This window comes from Oncorhynchus mykiss, chromosome 19 (assembly GCF_057628025.1).
Source record: "Oncorhynchus mykiss isolate SJ-2025 chromosome 19, ASM5762802v1, whole genome shotgun sequence".
Taxonomy (NCBI): domain Eukaryota; kingdom Metazoa; phylum Chordata; class Actinopteri; order Salmoniformes; family Salmonidae; genus Oncorhynchus; species Oncorhynchus mykiss.
Window position 1 is genome coordinate 14,443,812 of NC_143040.1, and position 25,996 is coordinate 14,469,807.

The 25,996-nt window shown below is 42.5% G+C and overlaps 3 protein-coding genes across 12 annotated transcripts; 2 read left to right on the top strand and 1 right to left on the bottom strand.

The window, feature by feature from the left end:
- Positions 1-299: 299 nt before the first annotated feature.
- LOC118941413 (uncharacterized) lies at positions 300-4,493 on the bottom strand. Its single transcript, XM_036953961.2, has 4 exons — positions 4,039-4,493; positions 3,851-3,954; positions 3,679-3,742; positions 300-3,477 (listed from the first exon to the last, which is right to left on the bottom strand). The coding sequence occupies exons 1-4, from the start codon at positions 4,346-4,348 to the stop codon at positions 2,384-2,386; spliced, it is 1,572 nt and encodes a 523-aa protein (XP_036809856.2). The 5' UTR covers positions 4,349-4,493; the 3' UTR covers positions 300-2,383.
- On the top strand, positions 4,107-13,439 carry LOC149975084 (uncharacterized). 2 transcript variants are annotated; one of them, XM_036953950.2, is made up of 4 exons: positions 4,107-5,835; positions 5,956-6,092; positions 6,487-6,699; positions 11,796-13,439. In XM_036953950.2, exons 1-4 carry the CDS (start codon positions 5,538-5,540, stop codon positions 13,035-13,037), a joined length of 1,890 nt encoding a protein of 629 aa, XP_036809845.2. In that variant the 5' UTR covers positions 4,107-5,537; the 3' UTR covers positions 13,038-13,439. The 2 variants fall into 2 exon arrangements, with proteins under 2 accessions (XP_036809845.2, XP_090066321.1); XM_090210195.1 differs by having other exon boundaries at positions 11,799-13,439.
- Positions 13,425-25,995, top strand: LOC149975085 (uncharacterized). Of its 9 annotated transcripts, none has more exons than XR_016488782.1 (4): positions 13,425-15,367; positions 17,256-17,392; positions 18,851-20,224; positions 23,395-25,995. XR_016488782.1 is itself a non-coding variant. In XM_090210196.1 (4 exons), exons 1-4 carry the CDS (start codon positions 15,070-15,072, stop codon positions 24,628-24,630), a joined length of 1,872 nt encoding a protein of 623 aa, XP_090066322.1. In that variant the 5' UTR covers positions 13,425-15,069; the 3' UTR covers positions 24,631-25,995. The 9 variants fall into 9 exon arrangements, 7 of the variants coding, with proteins under 7 accessions (XP_090066322.1, XP_090066323.1, XP_090066324.1 ...); XR_016488783.1 differs by having other exon boundaries at positions 18,854-20,224; XM_090210196.1 differs by having other exon boundaries at positions 18,851-19,051.
- The last annotated feature ends 1 nt before the right edge of the window (position 25,996 follows it).

Sequence of the window (25,996 nt, forward strand, 5' to 3'; positions counted from 1 at the left end):
CTCACCTTTCTAGCTGCTGTTTGGTAAGCGTTCTGGCACAAAAAGGGTCACTGTGCATCACCTTGGAGGTGGATGAGGTGAGTTTCTCCCTTACTATGTAAAGCACTTTGAGTACCTCAGTTGGTAGAAAAGCACTATATAAATCCAATCAATTATTATTATTCAATTACATTAGCCTACTTTATTGTATGAGGACAGACACTAAATATATATTAATTCCATCACATCTCTATCATTTTCTTGTAGCCTATCAGTCTTATAGTACATCAATATTGTTGAGAGGCAAAAGGAAATTGGAATTCTTATGAGATCGATCTTTATTGAATTTCTTTCTTTGCTTGCTTATATTTCTGCGTGTTAACTATGGCTTTTAACTAGTTCTATGTATTGTAATTTACCCCAGGACGTTGCTGTAAATCACAATGTATTCTCAGTCAACTCACCTGGTTAAATAAATAATTAATACAATTCAAATAAATGACTGTACTGCACCAATGATTTTTAAAATCTTCACCTGTTATAAGTTATGGATTATTAGTCCACTCTGGACCAAGCATCAAGCCAGCTGAACTGAAAACACAACCACTACACACAGAGGGTAGTGTTCAATGTGGTAACTATCCAAACTAGAGGTCGACCGATTAATTGGAATGGCCGATTCATTAGGGCCGATTTCAAGTTTTCATAACAATTGGTAATCGGCATTTTTGCACACCGATCATGGCCGATTACATTGCACTCCACGAGGAGACTTTGTGGCAGGCTGACTACCTGTTATGCGAGTGCAGCAAGGAGCCAAGGTAAGGTGCTAGCTAGCATGAAAAGTATCTTATAAAAAAACTATAAATCTTAACATAATCCCTAGTTAACGACACATGGTTGATGATATTAATAGTTTATCTAGCTTGTCCTGCGTTGCATATAATCGATGCGGTGCCTGTTAATTTATCATTGAATCATAGCCTACTTCGCTAAACAGGTGATTTAACAAGCGCATTTGCGAAAAAAGCACTGTCATTGCACCAATGTGTACCTAAACATAAACATCAACGCCTTTCTTAAAATCAATACACAAGTATATATTTTTAAACCTGCATATTTAGTTAATATTGCCTGCTAACATGAATTTATTTTAACTAGGGACATTGTGTCACTTCTCTTGCGTTCTGTGCAACAGAGTCAGGGTATATGCAGCACTTTGGGCCACCTGGCTCGTTGCAAACTAATTTGACAGAATTTTACGTAATTATGACATAACATTGAAGGTTGTGCAATGTAACAGCAATATTTAGACTTATGGATGCCACCCGTTAGATAAAATACGGAACGGTCCCGTATTTCACTGAAAGAATAAACGTTTTGTTTTAGAAATTATAGTTTCTGGATTGTACCATATTAATGACCTATGGGTCATATTTCTGTGTGTTATTATATTATAATTAAGTCTATGATTTGATAGAGCAGTCTGACTGAGCGGTGGTAGGCAGCAGCAGGCTTGTAAGCATTCTTTCAAACAGCCCTTTGCTTCAAGCATTGCACTGTTTATGACTTCAAGCCTATCAACTCCCGAGATTAGGCTGGCAATACTAAAGTACCTATTACAACATCCAATAGTCAAAGGTATATGAAATACAAATGGTATAGAGAGAAATAGTCCTATAATAACTACAACCTAATACTTTTTACCTGGGAATATTGAAGACTCATGTTAAAAGGAACCACCAGCTTTCATATGTTCTCATGTTCTGAGCAAGGAACTTAAACGTTAGCTTTTTTACATGGCACATATTGCACTTTTACTTTCTTCTCCAACACCTTGTTTTTGCATTATTTAAACCAAATTGAACATGTCCATTATTTATAAGAGACTAAATTTATTTTATTGAAATATTATATTAAGTTAAAATAAAAGTGTTCATTGTTCATTCAGTATTGTTGTAATTGTCATTATTTCATATATATATATATATATATATATATATATATATATATATATATATATATATATAAAAATCCTCCGATTCATCGGTATCAGCTTTTTTTGGCCTCCAATAATCGGTATCAGTATTGAAAAATCATTATTGGTCGACCTCTAATCCAAACTGTTAAAAACACATGGACCCAGTGTTCATATGAAAACTCCAGTAGTGTGGAGCCAGTCCCCTTACAACTAGAGAGGAGTTTTTCCTGGTCTGATCACATGGTGAGGAAAAACTCCTGGCCCTACTTATCATTATGCCAGGTGGAGTAGTGTGAAGTTACCCCTAGAAGCTGATCTTCGGTCAGTTTAGTATATTTTTTTCCACTAATGCTTAAGGTTAGGATTGGGGAAGAGGAAGCTGATTCTAGATCTGTACCTAGGGGAAACTTCACCTTGGTACACTCAGGGCAGCACAATGTCCTGTGGCCTGCCGCCAGTGTGGACGAGGAGGTGCCTCTTCATGTGGCCGGATTGGGTGAAGCACTTCCCGCAGTAGACACAGTGAAATGGTTTCTCTCCGGTGTGGACCCTCTCATGCATCTTCAGCTGGTGGCTGTGGGAGAAGCGCTTGGTGCAGTGGCTGCAGCCGTACGGTTTCTCCCCCGTATGGACCCGCATGTGCCTCCTTAGGTATGCCGGCTGAGGGAAGGGCTTTCCACAGAGGCTGCACCGGAGCTGCCTCTGGGTGGAGTGCGACATCAGCTGTTGCGGCTGCTTTTCTATGCCTTTCGATGAAGAAGTGGAGCCTCTGTTGAAATTCGGGAAGGGGGCTGGCTTCCCTCTTTGGGGAACCTGGTGGAGGGTAACCCTTGGGGATGAAAATCTGTTTCGGTTGGACAGTCCACTGAAATCTGGCAACTTGGACCTTGATCCTACAGTTGTCCCTTGCTCTGCATGTTGAGTGTCAGGGGGACACTTTGTCTGTCCAGACTCCATTCCCCCTCTTCCTCTGTTGTCCACAAGCTGCCTGCTTTCTGAACAGATGTCTCCAGATGTCACCTCTTGGCCAGTTATGCTCCATTCTGAACTCATATCTGCCTCCACTTTAATGGGAACTGAGTCCACCATCACCACATCAGGCACCCAGTCCAGAGAGCCTGAAGCAGACATGCAGACCCCAGAGTTACCAGGCACCCCTCTCCTCTCTGGATGTTCAGACAGCCTCTTGGAGTCTGGCCCTGCATTGTGAGGAGCATTCACAGTTGGGTTGTCAGTCTCTTGGTTCTCTGTCCAATGGGACAGGCTGTATTCTATAGGTTGATGGTCAGTTTCCCAGGTCACACTCTCAGCAACCTGATGGTCCTGTCTTGCTCTGCTGTATTGTGACGCTGGATGCTGGAACGTCTGGTTTTCAGGTTCTATATTGAGTGAGGTGTCTGGAGCTCTGTGTCTGTTGTCCTGCTGGTCCAGAAGGTCTGTGGGTTCAGTAGATGATGAAGAACCTGGTTCTGCTACAATGATCTTCTCACTGCTCTCACTGACTGGTTGGACAATCTCTGAAATGAGTCAACGTAAAGCACAGCATCAGCTTCCTGTAGTGGAGACGGATTCTTCTTTGCCTTATTTATTAGTTATTGGTAATGACTAAGAAGTTAATCAAATACTGCAATAAACATTGAAGGCTTTACTCAACATAAAGTGTAAATTGCATAGACTTGAACAATACCAAAAGTTTTCAGAAATCTAGTGTGTAATACCTTCGGTTATGCTGGTGTCAAGATTTTCCATTTTGATATGAGGTGCCTCTTGCATATCTGCCATCTGTGTTTTTGTATTCACCAGAAAATGTTTTATTATGAATATATCCTCACCAACATTTGAAATATGAAAACACAAATAATCAATTTGACCCTGTCTATGACAATTGACCTGCATGGCCCCATCCTGGTCTGTCGCTGTGCGTCCTGCGTCTCTCCGGTTGGTGACATCCTGCATACATTTGCCCCCTTCACTGTAGGCAAAACGATTTTCCACTGCACCAGAAAAGAGAACCCTTCATAAACGTTACATTACACGTCATTTTTAATATGTTAAAAATTAGTTTAAAAAAGACCTACAATATCCAAGTCTGCTTTTTGCCTTTTCTACGAAGCTCTCTCTCTCCCGGGCAACATGATCCGGGTCCACTCGCCTGTGAACTGTGCGTCGCAGGGCTCCAAATCTCTCTGCGCTCCGTCGAGAATTCTGGAATTTTGTCAAAACCAGCTTCCTCCGCAGGTTATCAATTTCTTTCTGGCTATGGGAAATTTCCAAACGTAAAGCAGCATGGCCATCATCTACAAGTTTGCAGATTTCGGCAACGGCTGCATTCGCCAAAACCTCAATGATGGAGGCTAGCTGAGCATGAAAGACAACGGTATTGGACATGCCCTTCCTTGGATTGGTACTATTTATATGTTAAACACTTGTATTATAGTCCTACTAGCTCATTTGCAATGCAGTGTTCAGTTAATGTCCTGAGACGTCACACCATAGATAAGCGGTATGCTTCGAACACATCTCTATTTCGTTTGTTTTTGTTCCGGAAACAAAAGGTTGTCGGCTACTTCCTCGATATTTTTCCAAAATAAAGGTTGCAACACACAATATTTATGTTAGTTTCAACATTGCCACCTACTGTATCGTAGCTGCTACTTAAAGGAATCAAATGTTTTACAAATCAGCCTTCTTTGACTTATAACAAAGCAGTGAATTAAATCAAACACACACATTTTCCTTCAACAATGATTATTTACTATTTAGTTCAAGTACAAAAATACACAATCATCATACAATATGACGTTCAAAGGAATTAATCAATGCCTTCAATAAAAGTAAATCGAAGAGTAGACTCAGGGTTAATACTTGTCTCAAAACTAACTGAAAAAACACACTGAGAATGTACTCTTAAGTAAACGCTTGCTAACAGTTTAAAGAGAAAAATATTTGAATATAGCATAAATAGCATAAATAGCTAATGGGACTGAGTGGATTGATAATGTATAAATTATGACGGCTGAAGATTTTAAACATCCCTATGAATTTGCTTCCATGTAAACATTTCACGGAAAGATTGTATTGGGCGCATGTGAGAAATAAAAATGTGATTCAATATGTTTTGGTGCAGTGGCAAACCAAAGAACGGTATTTAATCATTACAATTTAAATTTGCATCTCAACAATATATATGTACTATTAGACTGATCGGCTACAAGAAAATTATAGAGATGTGATGGATGGAATTAATATCTATTTAATGTCAGTCATACTGTTGTTATTGCTGTTTTTATCATGAAACATGGTTTACGCCAGAGAACCTGTAGTTTATTACATAGCTACAACATTGTTGTTATTGTGGAACACTCCTGTACAGTAGGTGGCGGTGTCCAACTTTCAACTCTACCATCCAGCAAAAGGAAACATAATCTCACCAGCTAAAAACAAAGCTAGCCAGCGATGTGTAGTTTCTGATATGATTCTCTTTATTTTAATAGCTAGCTAGATAACTGTAAATTATCATAACATAGAAAACATAAAAACTGTTTCGTTGAAAAGGGGCCAAAAGCGTCGGGGGACAATGTCGGGTTCCGTGGTCGAGTTCCAGGCGCAGATAGCCTCAATCATGGAGGTGTTAGCCAACGCGGCTGTAGCCGAAATCTGCAAAATTGTTGACGATGGCTATGCTGTTGTACATCTGGAGATTTCCCAAAGCCACAAGGACAACGACTTTCTCCGGAGGAAATTGAAATTGATGGAATTTCAGATCGCGAGGTTTCGGGCTGAGAGAATAAAGCTTTCAGAGGGGTCCGTCCACAATCGCTTCCATGGAATACGCCTCCTAAACAGACACAACCATCGAGAGAAGGCAATGACAGGTTGGTGGTGATGATGAATGTGACAGTGTGCAGATAGTCTAAATCGCTAAATCGTTGTTTGGTACTTTGTAAAACACCATTGATGGATGGGGTCAAATGAACCTCCCCCTTTATTTCCAGGACCTACTTGGCAAAGCAGAAACAGACTTTCCAACAGGAGTTTTGGGAACAGCAGCATTCAAAGAGACAGACAGCCCATAGACGTGGACCAAGAGGATGTCTCTCCATCAAAGCATATGGATGCTACAAGTGATGAGGTAAGTTCCAATTTTAACAGACGATTTTAGACTGTCACAGACTTATGTCTGTTTTAGTCTCAGACACCAGACACTTCCTTCCGCCTGGGGATGAGGTTATGCCTGAATAGACGTGTATATACCAGCACATTATAACTAGTGATGTAGTGGTAAAAAATAGGCAAGTAAAAAGTGATTGCCGTTTGCGGTGAGTAAAGTAACAGTCCCTATCCCTAAGGCATGTGTAACATACAGACGGTGGAGTTTACCCTCCACTACACCACTGATTATAACACAATAACAACAAGACAACTACTATGAATTTCACTAAATCCCATGTCATGCCCATATCTCCATTCAGTAGATAGTGTATGCTCCGTCTCACTCACTCATCTCTCCCACTTAACCCCATCAGCAGTCAGCAGAGACAGAGGAAGGGGAACCAGACCTGCTAATCATCAAAGATGAGGGGGAAGCAGATGACCAGGACTCTAGGATCAGCCACCCAGCTAGAACAGTGGAGGGCAGCAGAGAACTAACCACCCAACCGGCTGCAGCCACCACAGAGGACCCCGCCTTCCAGCTCAGTGGCCCTAGAGGCAACAACAACTACAACACCGCTATGGAGGTCAGTGGATCTGACGCCGTCCTCCTCCAATCAGAAACAGGGAATGTGAACCAGGGACCCCAGCAACACACAGGATTTGAATCCAGAGCAGAGAGACAGAGTTTGGACACTAAGTGTGACATGAACAGGGACCTCAATCTCCTAAGAGATTCTTTAAACCAGGTGTGGAGAGAGGTAGTAGCGACTGATGGTGGCGCCTCTGCTGCTCACACTAAAGTAATGGACCTAGGGAGTGGCCCAGTGGGCCCAGAAACACAGACTAGCTCAGACATAGAAATGAGAAGTGTAGGGCTAGAAAACCACAGGTTTTCCCCCAAGTCGTTCCATTCTTCATCAGAAAATGTGATAGTGATTGACTCTGTATCCAGTGGCGAGCAGGTAGATAGAGATTTAGAGTGGCGTCAGGTGGGTACAGCTACTACACAACAGGTCAATGGGACTGGAAATAGGCAGGGAGTGGGAGTGTTTGAGAGGAACGCACCAATGATTCGCCCCGTTCACCCCGAATCGATGAGAGACAACACTATGCAATTGGTTTCACCCGGATTCCGGCCCTCAGAGATAAATACAGGCATGCATCTTGACACAGGAAATGCAGGTGAGGCCAACAAAGATAGTTGGTGTTCGTTGGCAAGCTTCCATAGACACTCTGAAATACCAGGAAGAGGAGCTCAACAACCAGCTCATGCCTCACTTCCTTTCTGCCATTTTAGACCAAGCACCACAACTTCCTGTCACTCGAATAATCTTGCCACAGACATTACACCTGGCACCATAGAACGACCGTATGGTTGCCCAACATGCCATAAGAAGTTTGTCCACGAGAGTGACTTGCGGCGGCATGTGGCCATCCACACCAGAAAGCGATCATTCTCCTGCACCTTGTGTGAGAAGAGCTTTGTGTGCGCCAGCCATCTCCAAATGCACCTGAACGTCCACACTGGGGAGAAGCCCTTCAGTTGTGCACAGTGCGGGCGCAGGTTCTCCCACTCCAGCAATCTGAAAAGACATCAGAAGCTTCATCATTGAGACAAAGGCTGTGACCGTCATGGAGTTTTGGATGGTGGTAATTGATCAGCCTAATAACCTTGGTCACCATTATAACCGTTTGAATTGCAAAAGACAAACATTTTCTTCTTTCCTCCGCTCCTGAATTATTTCAGCAAGGAGCAACAAAGTTTCATCATGTTGGAGAGTCCATGTTACAGCAGAAACCATGGAGATCCTATTAAATTACTAGAGGGGCTATGTCATAAACACTCAAAAGTTCTAGAGTGGGGTGAAAATGTCAGCCATTTTAGACAGGGAAAAATCCAAACCAGTCTAATTGGAATGAATGGCAGTAGAGGCAGAGGTGATTCATAGATGCGGTAAAGAGGTCAGTGGAATGCAGACCGCGGGGAATAGAAGAAGGATGCCAGATTGGCGCAAGTTCAACAAATCTTAACTAACAAAGTGGATATTCACAAATCCGTCATGATTGTGCTTCTGGAGTGGAGCAGCAGTCTAAGGCACTGCTTCGCAGTGCTAGCTGTGTCACATCAGATTCTGGTTCGATCCCAGACCCATGAGGCAGGGGACAATTGGCCCAGGGTCTTCCGGGTTAGGGGACAGCCGGGTTGTCCTTTTCCCATCGCACTCTAGCGACTCCTGTGGCGGGCCATGCGCAATGCACCTCCACATTAGTGCGTCTGGCTTCCAGGTTAAGCGAGCAGTGTGACAAGAAGCAGTGTGGTTTGGCGGTGTCGTGTTTCGGAGCACACACGGCTCTCGACCTTCGCCTCTCCCTAGTCCATACAGGAGTTGCAGCGATGGGACAAGACTGTAACTACCAACTGGGGAGAATAAGGGGTAAAAAAATTAAATACAAATCCGTCATGATTGATGTATTGTAACAGGTCCACAATGTGGTTACTAAAGTCCCATTTGGATATATTTGGCTGTTTTCGCTGCATAACATTTCGAAGTAGTCCCTTTTCAGATTTAGAAGAAGTGACTGCTAAATGCTAACTCCCGTTCGAATAAACTGTTAGCATCGCTAGCACAGAGCAATCGTTGGTGGTAGTTTTTAACTGTAATGCAGTTGAATGATGAAGATAACATGAACATATATTGGGGTTGACATCCATACAACCATTATACTCTGATTTTTTACCTCAACATAGTGTGAAATACACACATAAACAATGGCCTAAATGTAGGCTAATTTAGCTGGGCGGCAACAAGGAGATTCAGGATCTTTCCTCTACGGCATCTTTCACCCACACGTTTCAATGGCATTCCCATTGTTTTGGTCGAATTCCATTGACCTCTACTGCATGTACTGTATTTCTCTGTTTTACTTATGCAGAACAATTCAAGTAAGGCGTGTGATATCAGAGATTGTGTAATAGAATGATTGTTAACCTAAAATATTGGCATAAAATTATAAATACAGTTTATACAGGTTTTATACACATTTTCTGTATAAATAGTCTCTATAATATATCTAAACGGACCATAAATGTCTCACTGTTTGTTTTCTTGGAAAGCTGTGAGTGTTGTAATATGATACAATATCAGTACTTTTGCATTTACAACTTGTATAAGACCTATCTATCATCAACTGATGTCAGCCAGTGTATGGCTGTGGATTGACTGCACTGTTTGTATGGAATGTTGCCATATTGGCAGTTCATTTGAACAATTACTGGAAATCATTCCACTTAAACTGGCTGGCTAGCTAATAAATATACTGTGCAGATAATCTTCAAAGTATTATTTTACACAATATCTTATCGCAGCACACTGGCTGACCATGGTTGACCAACTCACTGAACAAAATGGCTGACTTTAATACTGTTATAAGACCTTTCATGTCCATTCTTGTGTTCTAATTCCTAATTCTATGGCAGAAACGGACTCGGCCACACGAATGCCTGACCGTCCCGTTTTCTGTCAGCTGTTCGATCCGCAAAAAAAAGCGTTAATTGACATGTTTTTGCGGTTATGACGGTTCATTTACTTTTCATGACAGTCTTCATCCATAGCCATCGGTTACAGGGTTCTACGGTAATTGTGCCAGCCCAGGACACAGTAGCAAGAGATTCCTATGGGGAAAAAAGTATGGATTAGGTTTGTCAGTTAGGTTATAGCAATACACTATTTTTATTGTCATTTATTTATTTGTATTATTTTTTTGTATTTATATATATTTGTATTTTTTAAATATATATTTTTACTCTGCGTCGTTGGGAAGGGCTCGTAAGCAAACATTTCATAGTAAAGGACAGGATTCAATCAGATCAAGCGTTAACCTGGCTGGTTAACCTGGCCGTGTTCAAGGTGGAACGATGTTGGAGTTGTAGCCGTCAAATCGGTGAGCAGCTGGTCTTGCTATCATTGTCACAAAGCCACATCCGCCCCACTTGCGTTAGAAGTTCGGAACGTGAAAGTGTAGGCTGTTAAACAAAATAATGAGGATTTCTATCAGCCTAATCAAGGTGTGGATTACATCTCACATTCCAGTGTTCCAACTTGTAAACTAGGCTGCATGGGATTTCTCTTAATCTAACTCTGTGCATCCAATGGCGATGTACGCTTTAGGTATAATGCCAGGAGCTTCTTGTGGATTTGACAGCTCTTAACGCAGTTCTTCCTCCGACACGCCAAAATAACCACTATGTGGATGTCGGCTAAAGTGGATCTGATTTAATATATCCCAAAATCTACACCCATTGTATTTGGCACATGTGACTTGAAAGTCCTGCCTACTTCCTGGATCATGTCCCTTGCTGTTTTTAAATGGGATTCAAGGGTATGAAATCAAAATCATATAAACGCTGTCTTTTAATATACACGCATTACCAAAAGTATGTGGACACCTGCTCGTCGAGCATCTCACTCCAAAATCATGGGCATTAATATTTAGTTGGTCCCCCCTTTGCTGCTATAACAGCCTCCATCCACCCTTCTGGAAAGGCTTTCCATAAGATGTTGGAACATTGCTGCGGGGACTTGCTTTCATTTAGCCACAAGAGCATTAGTGAAGTCGGGCACTGATGTTGGGTGATTAGGCCTGGCTCGAAGTCTGCGTTCCAATTCATCCCAAAGGTGTTCCTTGGGGTTGAGTTCAGGGCTCTTTGCAGGCCAGTCAAGTTCATCCATGCCGATCTCGACAAACTATTTCTGTATGGACGTCGCTTTGTGCACGGGGACATTGTCAAGCTGAAACAGGAAAGGTCCTTCCCCAAACTGTTGCCACAAATTTGGAAACACAGAATCATCTAGAATCATAACAGCACTTGCAGTTGACCGGGGCAGCTCTAGCAGGGCATAAATTAAAACAAACTGATTTAAAATAGAAAAATGAAATAAAACATGTAAACATTTTTTACCCAATTGGTAGTTACAGTCTTGTCACCGTACGAACTCGGGAGAGGCAAAGGTCGTGAGCCGCCGTCCTCCGAAACACAACCCAACCAACCCAGCCGCACCAATGTGTTGGAGGAAACACCGTACACCAAACCCTCCCGTAATCCAGACGGTGCTGGGCCAATTGTGCGCTGCCCCATGGGTCTCCCGGTCGCGGCCGTCTGTGACAGAGCCTGGACTCTAACCCAGAATCTCTAGTGGCACAGCTAGCACTGCGATGCAGTGCCTTAGACCACTGCGCCACTCAGGAGGCCACTGATGAACCGATTTGTTGGAAAGGTGGCATCCTATGACGGTGCCACGTTGAAAGTCACTGAGCTCTTCAGTAAAGCCATTCTACTGCGAATGTTTGTCTTTGGAGATTACATGGCGGTGTCCTTGATTTTATACACCTGTCAGCAACGGGTGTGGCAGAAATAGCCAAATCCACTAATTTGAAGGGGTGTCCACATACTTTTGCATATATAGTGTATATGCACAATTATATTCGTATAAGTGGATTAAATTTACTGTTACCCAAAGTCTTTTAAAGATTTTTGCGCAAAATACAAGTATACCCTCCAGTTCTCCACTGATAAGAACACAATACATTTCACAAAATCGATTGTCATGTCCATATCTCCATTCAGTAGATAGTGTATGCTCCGTCTCACTCACTCATCTCTCCCACTTAACCCCATCAGCAGTCAGGAGAGACAGAGGAAGGGCAACCAGACCTGCTGATCATCAAGGTGGAGGGAGAAGCAGATGACCAGGACTCTAGGATCAGCCACCCAGACAGAACAGTGGAGGGCAGCAGAGAACTAACCACCCAACCGGCAGCAGCCACCACAGAGGACCCCGCCTTCCAGTCCAGTGGCCCCAGAGGCAACAACAACTACATCCACACAGCTATGGAGGTCAGTGGATCTGATGTCGTCCTCCTCCAATCAGAAACAGGGAATGTGAACCAGGGACCCCAACAGCACACAGGATTTGAACCCAGAGCAGAGAGACAGAGTCTGGACACAAAGTGTGACATGAACGGGGACTTCAATCTCCTAAGAGATTCTTTAAACCAGGTGTGGAGAGAGGCAGTAGCGACTAACGATGGCACCTCTGCTGCTCACACTAAAGTAATGGACCTAGGGAGTGGCCCAGTGGGCCTAGAAACACAGAATAGCTCAGACATAGAAATGAGAAGTGTAGGGTTAGAAAACCACAGGTTTTCCCCCAAGTCGTTCCATTCATCATCAGAACATGTGATAGTGATTGACTCTGTATCCAGTGGGCAGCAGGTAGATAGAGATTTTGAGTGGGGTCAGGTGGGTACAGCTACTAAACCACATATCAATGGGACTGGAAATAGGCAGGGAGTGGGAGTGTTTGAGGGGAATGCACCAACGATTCGCCCCGTACACCCCGATTCGATGAGAGACACTATGCAATTGGTTTCACCCAGCTTCCGGCACACAGAGAAAAATACAGGCATGCATTTTGGCACAGGAAATGCAGGTGAGGCCAACAAATTTAGTTGGCACTCGTTGGCAAGCCTCCATAGACACTCTGAAATACCAGGAAGAGGAACTCAAGAACCAGCTCATTCCTCACTTCCTGTTGGCCATTTTAGACCGAGGGCAACAACTTCCTCTCACTCCAGTAATCTCGCCACAGACGTTACACCTGGCACTGTAGAACGACCGTATGGTTGCCCAAGCTGCCATAAGACGTTTGTCCACAAGAGCGACTTGCAGCAGCACGTGGTCATCCACACCAGAAAGCGGGGATACGCCTGCACCTTGTGCGAGAAGAGCTTTGTGTCCCCTAGCAAGCTCCAAGTGCACCAGAACGTCCACACTGGGGAGAAGCCCTTCAGTTGTGCACAGTGCGGGCGCAGGTTCTCCCACTCTGGCAATCTGAAAAGACATCAGAAGCTTCATCATTGAGAACTGACATGGAACAAGAGATTCCTATTGAAAAAAGCTGTTGTAGAAATATCATGAGTTCAAACGTCATTGGTTCTAACATAGTCGTATGTCTGCAGGATGTTTGCCCTGGTCTCATACGTCTACAATACAACGTGGTTCATATTTACATTATCTACAAAGACTGTTACGTTTTCTTGGCTTCTTTAAGGCCAACAGCATCACTCACATTGACTGTTAAGGTTGATCATGGTTGTGTTCTTCTAATAATACTGTGTGCGTCACACTAAAGTTATAGCAGATACTGAAATTCCTCTGTGAGACTGAAAAAGTTATGTTCTTCTGTACCAATTTGACCAATGGCTGTTGCTGTTTATTCATTCATTCCTATAATTCCATCAATAAATAATATTTTACAAATAATTCCATGGTGCTTATTTTCCCTATAGAGATTGATCTTAAATATACAGGTAACTCCCAAAAAACACTTGAGTAAATGAGTGATACAATGCATATTGAAAGCAGGTGCTACTACAACGGTGTGGTTCCTGATTTAATTAAGCTATTAACAAGCCATCATGCTTAGGGTCCTGTATAAAAATGCTGGGCAGGCTATTATTTTGGCTACCATGGCTATGCTGCCATAGGATGATAATGCCCCCATCCACAGGGCAGAAGTGGTCACTGAATGGTTTGATGACCATGAAAACGATATAAACCATATGCCTTGGCCGTCTCAGTCACCAGATCTCAACCCAATTGAGCACTTATGGAAGATTCTGGGGTGGCGCCTGAGAGAACATTTTTCACCACCATCAACAAAACACCAAAATAATGGAATTTATCGTGGAAGAATAGTGCTCCAATAGAGTTCCAGACACTTGTAGAATCTATGCCAAGGTGCATTGAAGCTGTTCTGGATCGTGGTGGCCCAACACCCCATTAAGACACTTTATGTTGGTGTTTCCTTTATTTTGGCAGTTACCTGAATATTGACCCTAAATATATACACTATCGGACAAAAGTTTTAGAACACCAACTAATTCAAGGATTCTTCTTTATTTTTTACTATTTTCTACATTGTAGAATAATAGTGAAGACATCAAAACTATGAAACAATACACATGGAATCATGTAGTTTGACTGGTAGTGTATATTGATCATATAGACTGTAGATTAACCCTAAATATATATTGACCCTACCTATATATATTCTCACATTACATCCAAATGAAATCGGGCAGATCGAAGGAAAGGAATCCTAACCCCAATCCTAACTTTAATTTAGTTGGAAAAAAAATCTAAAACGGACCCGAGATCAGCTTCTAGGGGCAACTTCACACTACTCCACCTGGCGCAATGATTGACAAGGCCAGGATTTTTTCCCTGTGGTCAGACCAGTGAAAAACTCCTGACCATAGTTGTAAGTGGAATGACTCCACACTTCTGGGGTTTTCATATGAAAACTGGGTCTGTGTGTTTTTGAGTTTGATTGGATTCCACATTTAACGCTACCCTCTGTGTGTAGTGGTTGTGTATTTAGGTCAACTAGCTTGATGCTTGGTCCAGAGTGTTTTAATAATGTGTGAGTTATTACAGGTGAACAGTCTAAACATCCTTATGAATTTATATTGATGCAGTGGTGAACCAAAGTACAGTAATTAAGAATTGAAATGTCCCTTTGCCTCTCAACAAGATATATTTACTGTTTACTATTTATAATAGAAATACCACAAATAGTGTAATGCTTTTTACAATTTTTAAATATTGTTTAAAGCAAATATCATGTTTATAATAGCTACAACATTGTTGTGGTGGAGCACTCCTGTACAGTAGGTGGCGCATATGATCACATGAAAGTGATGAGGAACAGGAAAAAAATCATCTCAACAGCAAGCTAACGTTACAAACAAAGCTAGCTAGCTATCGATGTTCAGTCTCTGATATTATTGTATTTGTTTGAATAGCTTGCTAGACAACTATATATCGTCATAATATAGAAAACATAAAGACTGTTTTTATATTGAAAAGGGGCCAAAAGCGTCGGGGGACAATGTCGGGTTCCGTGGTCGAGTTCCAGGCGCAGATAGCCTCAATCATGGAGGTGCTAGCCAACGCGGCTGTAACCGAAATCTGCAAAGTTGTTGACGATGGCTATGCGGTTGTACACATGGAGATGTCCCAAAGCCACAAGGAGAACGAATTTCTCCGGAGGAAAATGAAATTGATGGAACTTCAGATCGCGAGGTTTCGAGCTGAGAGAACAAAGTTGTCAGAGGGGTCCGTCCAAAATCGCTTTCATGGAATACGCCTCCTAAACAGACACAACCATCGAGAGACTGCAACGACAGGTTGGTGATGATGATGAATTTGACAGTGTGCACATAGACTAAATTACATGAATCTTCAATTGATCCCATCCATCAATTGTGTTTTACAAAGTTCAAAGCAAGCATAATACACTGCTCAAAAAAATAAAGGGAACACTTTAACAACACAATGTAACTCCAAGTCAATCACACTTCTGTGAAATCAAACTGTCCACTTAGGAAGCAACATTGATTGACAATAAATTTCACATGCTGTTGTGCAAATGGAATAGACAGCAGGTGGAAATTATAGGCAATTAGCAAGACACCCCCAATAAAGGAGTGGTTCTGCAGGTGGGGACCACTTCTCAGTTCCTATGCTTCCTGGCTGATGTTTTGGTCACTTTTGAATGCTGGCGGTGCTTTCACTCTAGTGGTAGCATGAGACGGAGTCTACAACCCACACAAGTGGCTCAGGTAGTGCAGCTCATCCAGGACGGAACATCAATGCGAGCTATGGCAAGAAGGTTTGCTGTGTCTGTCAGCGTAGTGTCCAGAGCATGGAGGCGCTACCAGGAGACAGGCGAGTACATCAGGAGATGTGGAGGAGGCCGTAGGAGGGCAACAACCCAGCAGCAGGACCGCTACCTCCGCCTTTGTGCAAGGATGAGCACTGCCAGAGCCCTGCAAAATGACCTCCAGCAGGCCACAAATGTGCATGTGTCTGCTCAAACGGTCAGAAACAGACTCCAGGGTGGTATGAGGGCCCGATGTCCACAGGTGGGGGTTGTGCTTACAGCCCAACCCCGTGCAGGACGTTTTTCGTTTGCCAGAGAACACCAAGATTGGCAAATTCGCCACTGGCGCCCTGTGTTCTTCACAGATGAAAGCAGGTTCACACTGAGCACATGTGACAGACGTGACAGTCTGGAGACGCCGTGGAGAACGTTCTGCTGCCTGCAACATCCTCCAGCATGACCGGTTTGGCAGTGGGTCAGTCATGGTGTGGGGTGGCATTTCTTTGGGGGGCCGCACAGCCCTCCATGTGCTCGTCAGAGGTAGCCTGACTGCCATTAGGTACCGAGATGAGATCCTCAGACCCCTTGTGAGACCATATGCTGGTGCGGTTGGCCCTGGGTTCCTCCTAATGCAAGACAATGCTAGACCTCATGTGGCTGGAATGTGTCAGCAGTTCCTGCAAGAGGAAGGCATTGATGCTATGGACTGGCCCGCCCGTTCCCCAGACCTGAATCAAATTTAGCACATCTGGGACATCATGTCTCGCTCCATCCACCAACGCCACGTTGCACCACAGACTGTCCAGGAGTTGGCGGATGCTTTAGTCCAGGTCTGGGAGGAGATCCCTCAGGAGACCATCCGCCACCTCATCAGGAGCATGCCCAGGCGTTGTAGGGAGGTCATACAGGCACGTGGAGGCCACACACACTACTGAGCCTCATTTTGACTTGTTTTAAGGACATTACATCAAAGTTGGATTAGCCTGTAGTGTGGTTTTCCACTTTAATTTTGAGTGTGACTCCAAATCCAGACCTCCATGGTTTGATAAATTTGATTTCCATTGATAATTTGTGTGATTTTTGTTGTCAGCACATTCAACTATGTAAAGAAAAAAGTACTTAATAAGAATATTTCATTAATTCAGATCTAGGATGTGTTATTTTAGTGTTCCCTTTATTTTTTTGAGCAGTGTACATCCATGATTTATGTCTTGTCAAAACAGTTAGGGCCCAGCTGTATTATTGACATTCCATATATGACGTATCATGCTTACTTTGTACTGTCAACACAGCTAGTATTCCTCTAGCTCTATATACACATTACACACGTCATGGACGTATTATGCTTGTTTTGTTCTTTGTAAAACACCATTGATGGATGGGATCAAATTAACCCCCCCCTTTATTTCCAGGACCTACTTGGCAAAGCAGAAACAGACTTTCCAACAGGAGTTTTGGGAACAGCAGCATTCAAAGAGACAGACAGCCCATAGACGTGGACCAAGACGATGTCTCTCCATCAAAGCATATGGATGCTACAAGTGATGAGGTACAGTTGAAGTCGGAAGTTTACATACACTTATGTTGGAGTCATTAAAACTTGTTTTTCAACGACTCCACAAATTTCTTGTTAACAAACTATAGTTTTGGCAAGTCGGTTAGGACATCTATTTTGTGCATGACACAAGTCATTTTTCCAACAATTGTTTACAGATTATTTCACTTATAATTCACTGTATCACAATTCCAGTGGGGCAGAAGTTTACATACACTAAGTTGACTGTGCCTTTAAACAGCTTGGAAAATTAAAAAAATTGAGGTCATGGCTTTAGAAGCTTCTGATAGGCTAATTGACATCATTTGAGTCAATTGGAGGTGTACCTGGCCTACCTTCAAACTCCGTTCCTCTTTGCTTGACATCATGGGAAAATCGAAAGAAATCAGCCAAGACCTCAGAACATTTTTGTAGACCTCCACAAGTCTGGTTCATCCTTGGGAGCAATTTCCAAATGCCTGAAGGTACCACGTTCATCTGTACAAACAATAGTATGCAAGTATAAACACCATGGGACCATGCAGCCGTCATACCACTCAGGAAGGAGACGCGTTGTGTCTCCTAGAGATGAACGTACTTTGGTGTGAAAAGTGCAACTGCACATTGGACAAAGATCATACTTTTTGGAGAAATAATCTCTGGTCTGATGTAACAAAAATAGAACTGTTTGGCCATAATGACCATCGTTATGTTTGGAGGAGAAAAAAAGGGGGGAGGCTTGCAAGCCGAAGAACACCATCCCAACCGTGAAGCACAGGGTGGCAGCAGCATGTTGTGGGGGTGCTTTGCTGCAGGAGGGACTGGTGCACTTCACAAAATAGATGGCTTCATGAGGAGGGGAAATTATGTGGATATATTGAACAACTCAAGACATCAGTCGGGAATTTAACCTGTTTTGGAGACTGGTTAATGTTTGTAATTTTGGATGACTGATGTGCCCAAAGTAAACCTTAACATTCTTAAAATTAAGTGGTGATCTGAATTTTTACTTGGATTAAATGTCAGGAATTGTGAAACTGAGGTTAAATTTATTTGGCTAAGGTGTATGTGAACTTCCGATGTATGTGAAGTCCCAATTTTAACAGACGATTTCAAACGGTCACAGACCTGTCTGTTTTAGTCTCGCACACCAGACACTTCCGCCTGGGGATGAGGTTATGTCTGAATAGACGTGGATGTCAGCACATTCTAACCAGTGATGTAGTGGTAAAAATAGGTGGGTAAACTCTTATCACCTATACTTTCAATGCATTTTTGCACCAAAGGTTTGTAAACGCATGTGTAAAATACAGAAGTTGGAGTTTACCCTCCACTACACCACTGATTATAACACAATAGCAAAAAGGCAACTGCTATGAATTTCACTAAATCCCATGTCATGCCCATATCTCCATTCAGTAGATAGTGTATGCTCTGTCTCACTCACTCATCTCTCCCACTTAACCCCATCAGCAGTCAGCAGAGACAGAGGAAGGGCAACCAGACCTGCTGATCATCAAGGTGGAGGGAGAAGCTGATGACCAGGACTCTAGGATCAGCCACCCAGGTAGAACAGTGGAGGGCAGCAGAGAACTAACCACCCAACCGGCTGCAGCCACCACAGAGGACTTCGCCTTCCCCAGAGGCAACAACAACTACAACACCGCTATGGAGGTCAGTGGATCTGATGCCGTCCTCCTCCAATCAGAAACAGGGACTGTGAACCAGGGACCCCAGCAACACACAGAATTTGAACTCCATAGCAGAGAGACATAGTCTGGACACAAAGTGTGACATGAACAGGGACCTCAATCTCCTCATCAGCATGCTTCAGTTCAGCTGGTGCCTAGCCGAACCGTACGAGTGTGCTTGCATACTCCCTTAAAAGACCTTCACTTAAAAAACAAGAAAAATGCGGCAATTGTACTGTTTGTCCATTTATAAACACCGTAGCCAGCCTATACCTCCTCAAAATGGTCCGAATGAAACTAAGATAACTCAAGAAATCTTCATTTCAATTTGCAATTTTACGTCTAACTAAAATGTTTGGTGCAGTAGTTTTAAATGAAAAAATGTGCATGAAAACGTGTCGTCTCTCTTGAATGACAACAATTACTTTATTGAAGAATCCCTATTGTTGACCAATCACCAACGAAGGGGCGTAGACTTCCGCTCTGAACTTCAGCATGCCTCCAGAAAAAAAATTCTGTGCCCAAACGGCTGAAAAAAAACCTCACGAAGTCCAAAACGGACAAAATTGTCACATAATGTTGTCCTAATATATGCACGATCTCAACCAAACTGTTTTCGACTGGGAAGCATGCAGACGCCTTAGGAGACTCTTTAAATAAAGCCACCCATCTTGACACAAGAAATGTAGGCGAGGCCAACAAAGCTAGTTATTAAGCCTCCATAGACACTCTGAAATACCAGGAAGAGGAGCTCAACAACTAGCTCATACCTCACTTCCTGTCAGCCATTTTAGACCAAGCTCCACAACTTCCTCTTACTCAAGTAATCTTGCCACAGATATTAGACCTGGCAATGTAGAACGACCTTAAGGTTGCCCGAACTGCCATAGGAAGTTTGTCCAAGAGTGACTTGCGGCGGCATGTGGCCATCCACACCAGAAAGCGATCATTCTCCTGCACCTTGTGTGAGAAGAGCTTTGTGTGCGCCAGCCATCTCCAAATGCACCAGAACGTCCACAGTTGTGGAGAAGCCCTTCAGTTGTGCACATTTTGGGCGCAGGTTCTCCCACTCCAGCAATCTGAAAAGACATCAGAAGCTTCATCATTGAGAACTGACACAGATAGGGCTGTGACTGTCAAGGAATTTTGGATGACGGTAATTGGTTATAACTGTTTGAATTGTAAAATACTCACATTTTCTCCTCAGCTCCTGACTTGTTTCAGCAAGGAGCAACAAAGTTTCATCACTTCAGAGAGTCCATGTTACAGCAGAAACCATAGAGATCCTATTAAATTACTAGAGGGGCTATAACACTCAGTTCTAGAATGGAGTGAGAATGGCAGCCATTGTGGTCAGGGAGAAATCCAATCCGGTCTAATTGGAACGGATGGCAGTAGAGGCAGAGGTGATGCATTTCCTGCTTTTATGAATTATTAAAGCAAGGCATGTGATATATCAGAAATATAATGATTGTTAACCTAAAATATTGTCATGAAATTATAAATACAGTTTATACAGGTTTTATACACATTTTCTGTATAAATAGTCTCTATAATATATATAAACAGACCATAAATGTCTCACTGTTTGTTTTCTTTGAAAGCCGTGAATGTTGTAATATGATACAATATCAGTACTTTTGCATTTACAACTTGTATAAGACCTATCATCAGCTGTTTTCAGCCAGTGTATGGCTGTGGATTGACTGCACTGTTTGTATGGAATGTTGGCATATTGGCAGTTCATTTGAACAATTATTGGATATCATTCAACTTAAACTGGCAGGCTAGCGAATAAATATCGCAGCACACTGGCTGACCGTGGTTGACAAACTCCCTGAACAAAATGGCTGACCTTTTATACTGTTATAAGACCTTTCATGTCCATTCTTGTGTTCTAATTCCTAATTCTATGGCAGAAACGGACTCAACTACATAAATATCCAGCCTTCCCGTTTTCAGTCAGCTGTTGGTTCCCAATAGAAATATCATTATTATATACAGTACCAGTCAAAAGTTTGGACACATCTTCTCATTCAAGGGTTTTTCTTTATTTTACTATTTTCTACATTGTAGAATAATAGTGTAGACATCAAAACTATGAAATAATACACATGGAATCATGAAGTAACCAACGTGTTCAACAAATCAAAATATGTTATTTGAGATTCTTCAAAGTAGCCACCTTGATGACAGCTGTGCACACTTGTCATTCACTCAAACAGCTTCACATGGAATGCTTTTTCAACAGTCTTGAAGGAGTTCCCACATATGCTGAGCACTTGTTGGCTGCTTTCCCTTCACTCTGCAGTCCAACTCACCCCAAACCATCTTTATTGGGTTGAGGTCAGGTGATTGTGGGGGCCAGGTCATCTGATTCAGCACTCCATCACTCTCCTTATTGGTCAAATGTCCCTTACACAGCCTGGAGGTTTGTTAGGTCATTGTCCTGTTGAAAAACAAATGATAGTCCCACTAAGCGCAAGCCAGATGGGATGGCGTATAGCTGCAAAATGCTGTGGTAGCCATGCTGGTTAAGTGTGCTTTGAATTCTAAATAAATCACAGACTGTGTCACCAGCAAAGCACCATCACACCACCTCCTCCATGCTTCACTGTGGGAACCACACATGCAGAGATCATCAAATTTGGACTCATCGGACCAAAGGACAGATTTCCATCCGTCTAATTTCCATTGCTCATGTTTCTCGTCCAAGCAAGAGTCGTCTTATTATTGGTGTCCTTTAGTAGTGGTTTCTTTGCAGAAATTCGACCATGAAGGTCTGATTCACGCAGTCTCCTCTGAACAGTTGATGTTGAGATGTCTGTTACTTGAACTCTGAAGCATTTCTGAGGCTAGTAACTCTAACGAACTTCTCCTCTGCAGCAGATTTTCCTCTGGGTCTTCCTTTGCTGTGGCGTTCCATTTTTGCGACTGCACTTTCAAAGTTCTTGACATTTTCCTGATTGACTGACCTTCATGTCTTAAAGTAATGATGGACTGTCGTTTCTCTTTGCTTATTGGAGCTGTTCTTGCCATAATACGGACAAATACGGCTATCTTCTGTATACCACCCCTACCTTGTCACAACACAACTGATTGGCTCAAACGGCTTAAGAAGGAAAGAAATTCCACAAATGAACCTTTAACATGGCACACCTGTCAATTGAAATGCATTCCAGGTGACTACCTCATGAGAGAGAGAGAGAGTGCCAAGAGTGTGCAAAGCTGTCATCAAGGCAAAGGTTGGCTACTTTTGATAAATATCAGATCTCAAATATATTTTGATTTGGTAAAAAAAAAAAAAATACCACATGATTCCATAGGTGTTAGTTCATACTTTTGATGTCTTCACTATTATTCTACAATGTAGAAAATAGTAAAAAATAAAGAAAACCCCTTGAATGAGTGGGTTTGTCCAAACTTTTGACTGGTACTGTATAAAAACGGTTATGACGGTCTTCATCCATAGCCATCGGTTACAGGGTTCTACGGTAATTGTGCCAGCCCTAGACACAGTAGCAAGAGATTCCTATGGGGAAAAAAGTATGGATTAGGTTTGTCAGTTAGGTTATAGCAATACACTATTTTTATTATTTGTTTTGTATTTACATTATTATTATTATTTTAAATTCTTCATCAATGGGAAGGGCTCGTAAGTAAGCATTTCAAGGTGACGTCTTCACCCGTTGTATTCGACGCATGTGACAAATAAGACTGCTTTGAAAGTACTGCCTACTTCCTGGATCATGTCCCTCGCTGTTTTTGAATGGGAATCAAGAGTTATATAATCAAATTCATGAAAACGCGTTCATTTAAGATATATCTCAAGTTATAAACTGGATGGTTCGAGCCCTGAATGCTGATTGGCTGACAGCCTTGGTATATGAATTTGTATACCACGGGTATGACAAAACATGTTTATTTTTACTGCTCTAATTTAGTTGGTAACTTATAATAGCAATAAGGCACCTCAGGGGTTTGTGATGTATGGCTAAGGGCTGTGTCCAGGCACTCTGCATTGCGTCTTGGTAAGAACAGCCATTAGCCGTGGTATATTGGCCACATACCACACCCCCTCAGGGCTTATTGCTTAATTATATTGGTATTAGTGGATTAATTTACTTCTAGCCCATGTATTTTATGATGGTTTAAGAAAAATACAGAAGGTGGAGTTTACCCTCCACTACTCCACAGATTATAACACAATAACAACAAGACAACTACTATGAATTTCACTAAATCCCATGTCATGCCCATATCTCCATTCAGTAGATAGTGTATGCTCTGTCTCACTCACTCATCTCTCCCACTTAACCCCATCAGCAGTCAGCAGAGACAGAGGAAGGGGAACCAGACCTGCTGATCATCAAGGATGAGGGGGAAGCAGATGACCAGGACTCTAGGATCAGCCACCCAGCTAGAACAGTGGAGGGCAGCAGAGAACTAACCACCCAACCGGCTGCAGCCACCACAGAGGACCCCGCCTTCCAGCCCAGAGGCAACATCTACAACAACAACTACAACAACACCGCTATGGAGGTCAGTGGATCTGACGCCATCCTCCTCCAATCAGAAACAGGGACTGTGAACCAGGGACCCCAACAGCACACAGGATTTGAACCCAAAGCAGAGAGACAGAGTCTGGACACAAAGTGTGACATGAACGGGGACCTCACTCTCCTAAGAGATTCTTTAAACCAGGTGTGGAGAGAGGTAGTAGTGAATGATGATGGCGCCTCTGCTGCTCACACTAAAGTAATGGACCTAGGGAGTGGCCCAGTGGGCCCAGAAACACAGACTAGCTCAGACATAGAAATGAGAAGTGTAGGGTTAGAAAACCACAGGTTTTCCCCCAAGTCATTCCATTCTTCATCAGAACATGTGATAGTGATTGACTCTGTGTCCACTGGCCAGCAGGTAGATAGAGGTTTCGAGTGGGGTCAGGTGGCTACAACTACTACACCACAGGACAATGGGACTGGAAATAAACAGGGAGTGGGAGGGTTTAACAGAAATGCACCAATGATTCACCCCAAATCGATGAGAGACAACACAACGCTTTTGGTAGCACCTGGTTTCCATCCTACAGAGAAAAATACAGGCATTCATCTTGACACAGGAAATGCAAGTGAGGCCAACAAAGATAGTTGGTCTTCATTGGCAAGCTTCCATAGACACTCTGAAATACCAGGAAGAGGAGTTCAACAACCAGTTCCTGCCTCACTTCCTGACGGCTATTTTAGACCAAGCGCCACAACTTTCTCTCACTCCAGTAATTTCGCCTCACACTTTAGACCTGGCACCGTAGAACGACCGTACGGTTGCCCGAGCTGCCATAAAAAGTTTATCCACGAGAGCGACTTACAGCATCACATGACCATCCACACCAGGAAGCGAGCGTTCGCCTGCATGTTGTGTGAGAAGAGCTTTGTGTCCCCCAGCAAGCTCCAAGTGCACCAGAACGTCCACACTGGGGAGAAGCCCTTCAGTTGTGCACAGTGCGGGCGCAGGTTCTCTCACTCCAGCAATCTGAAAAGACATCAGAAGCTTCATCATTGAGAAGCGACACAGAATCAAGAGATTCTATGTAAAAAAAAAAAGCTATGGATTAGCATTATGTCAGTTCGTTTTATAGCAACACGCTGTGAAAGTCCTGCCTACTTCCTGGATCATGTACCTTGCTTTTTTTTATGGGATTCAAGAGTAAATAATCAAATTCGTGAAAACGCTGTCATTTGATATACATTTGGGTCCAAAAGTATTTGGACAGTGACACATTTTGTTGTTGTTTTGGCTCTGTACTCCAGCACTTTGGTCATATTTATGATTTTTATGCCGAAAACTCTCACTCATCATTATTCACGATTTCATTCATGATTATCTGCAATCATGGTAGCATCCATATTAATGTGGACGTGTTTAGAAACACATTCTATTCTTATTTACAATAAAAGTGACTCCAGAATGACACAATACATTATGTACCATTCACAGCTTCTACCCTCAAGCCATTAGACTGCTAAACTGTTCATCAAACGGCTACCCAGACAAGTTGCATTGACCCCCTTTTTTACACTGCTGCTACTCGCTGTTTATCTATGCATAGTCACTTTACCCCTAACTACATGTACATATTACCTTGACTAACCGGTACCCCCCTGTATATAGCATTGTTATTGTTATTTTATTGTTACTTTTTTTAATTTTTTTATGTGCAAATATTTTCTTACTTACTTTAAAATAAATTCTGCAATGTTGGTTAAGGGCTTCTAAGTAAGGATTTCACGGTAATGTTTACTACACCTGTTGTATTCGGCGCATGTGACAAATACAATTTGATTTGATTCTATTGGGTACAAAATAATCTGTAAAACAACCAAAACAAACTGCAAATGCATCCAACAAGTAGAGTCACACGTTTGATGAAGGCAGGAATATCACACAAATAGGATCAATGGTTCATTTGATAGAAGACAACCTATCTTGACATTGTCAAGTATTGAAATCTGGCACGAATCCCAGACTTTTTTTTGCGATCAAATAGTCATATTTCTCTTCATTTCCAATGTAGTGAGAGTGGTTTTATCGCAATGGTACATCATACCGGCCAAATGTCTACCTTCTTGAACGGCAATAGCTCCTATACACATGAAAACGCCTTACCCCTGGTATCGATAGAGCATCGCTCACACAAAAACAATAAAACATTCAAAATTGATGAATCTTTCCTGTAAAGCTTACAGCCTGTAATTTAACCTCCTAGTCATTGTATCATTTTAAATCTAAAGTGCTGGAGTACAGAGCCTAAACAACAACAAAACATGTTCACTCTCCAAATACCTTTGGACCTCACTATAAACAGGCAAAGGTGTGTGAATCATGTTGGACATATTGGAATCAGAATAAAATAGATTTACACCAAAAC

Bases quoted from the DNA above. Each gene is read 5' to 3' on its own strand.
- LOC118941413 (XM_036953961.2), bottom strand. From the start codon at position 4,348: ATGTCCAATACCGTTGTCTTTCATGCTCAGCTAGCCTCCATCATTGAG. The intron at 3,743-3,850 runs GTCAATTGTCAT...ACAAAAACACAG, and splicing joins ACCAGGATGGGGCCATGCAG to ATGGCAGATATGCAAGAGGC. The intron at 3,478-3,678 runs GTATTACACACT...GACTCATTTCAG, and splicing joins TGACACCAGCATAACCGAAG to AGATTGTCCAACCAGTCAGT.
- LOC149975084 (XM_036953950.2), top strand. From the start codon at position 5,538: ATGTCGGGTTCCGTGGTCGAGTTCCAGGCGCAGATAGCCTCAATCATG. The intron at 6,093-6,486 runs GTAAGTTCCAAT...TAACCCCATCAG, and splicing joins TGGATGCTACAAGTGATGAG to CAGTCAGCAGAGACAGAGGA. The intron at 6,700-11,795 runs GTCAGTGGATCT...TAACCCCATCAG, and splicing joins ACTACAACACCGCTATGGAG to CAGTCAGGAGAGACAGAGGA.
- LOC149975085 (XM_090210196.1), top strand. From the start codon at position 15,070: ATGTCGGGTTCCGTGGTCGAGTTCCAGGCGCAGATAGCCTCAATCATG. The intron at 17,393-18,850 runs GTACAGTTGAAG...TAACCCCATCAG, and splicing joins TGGATGCTACAAGTGATGAG to CAGTCAGCAGAGACAGAGGA. The intron at 19,052-23,394 runs GTCAGTGGATCT...TAACCCCATCAG, and splicing joins ACTACAACACCGCTATGGAG to CAGTCAGCAGAGACAGAGGA.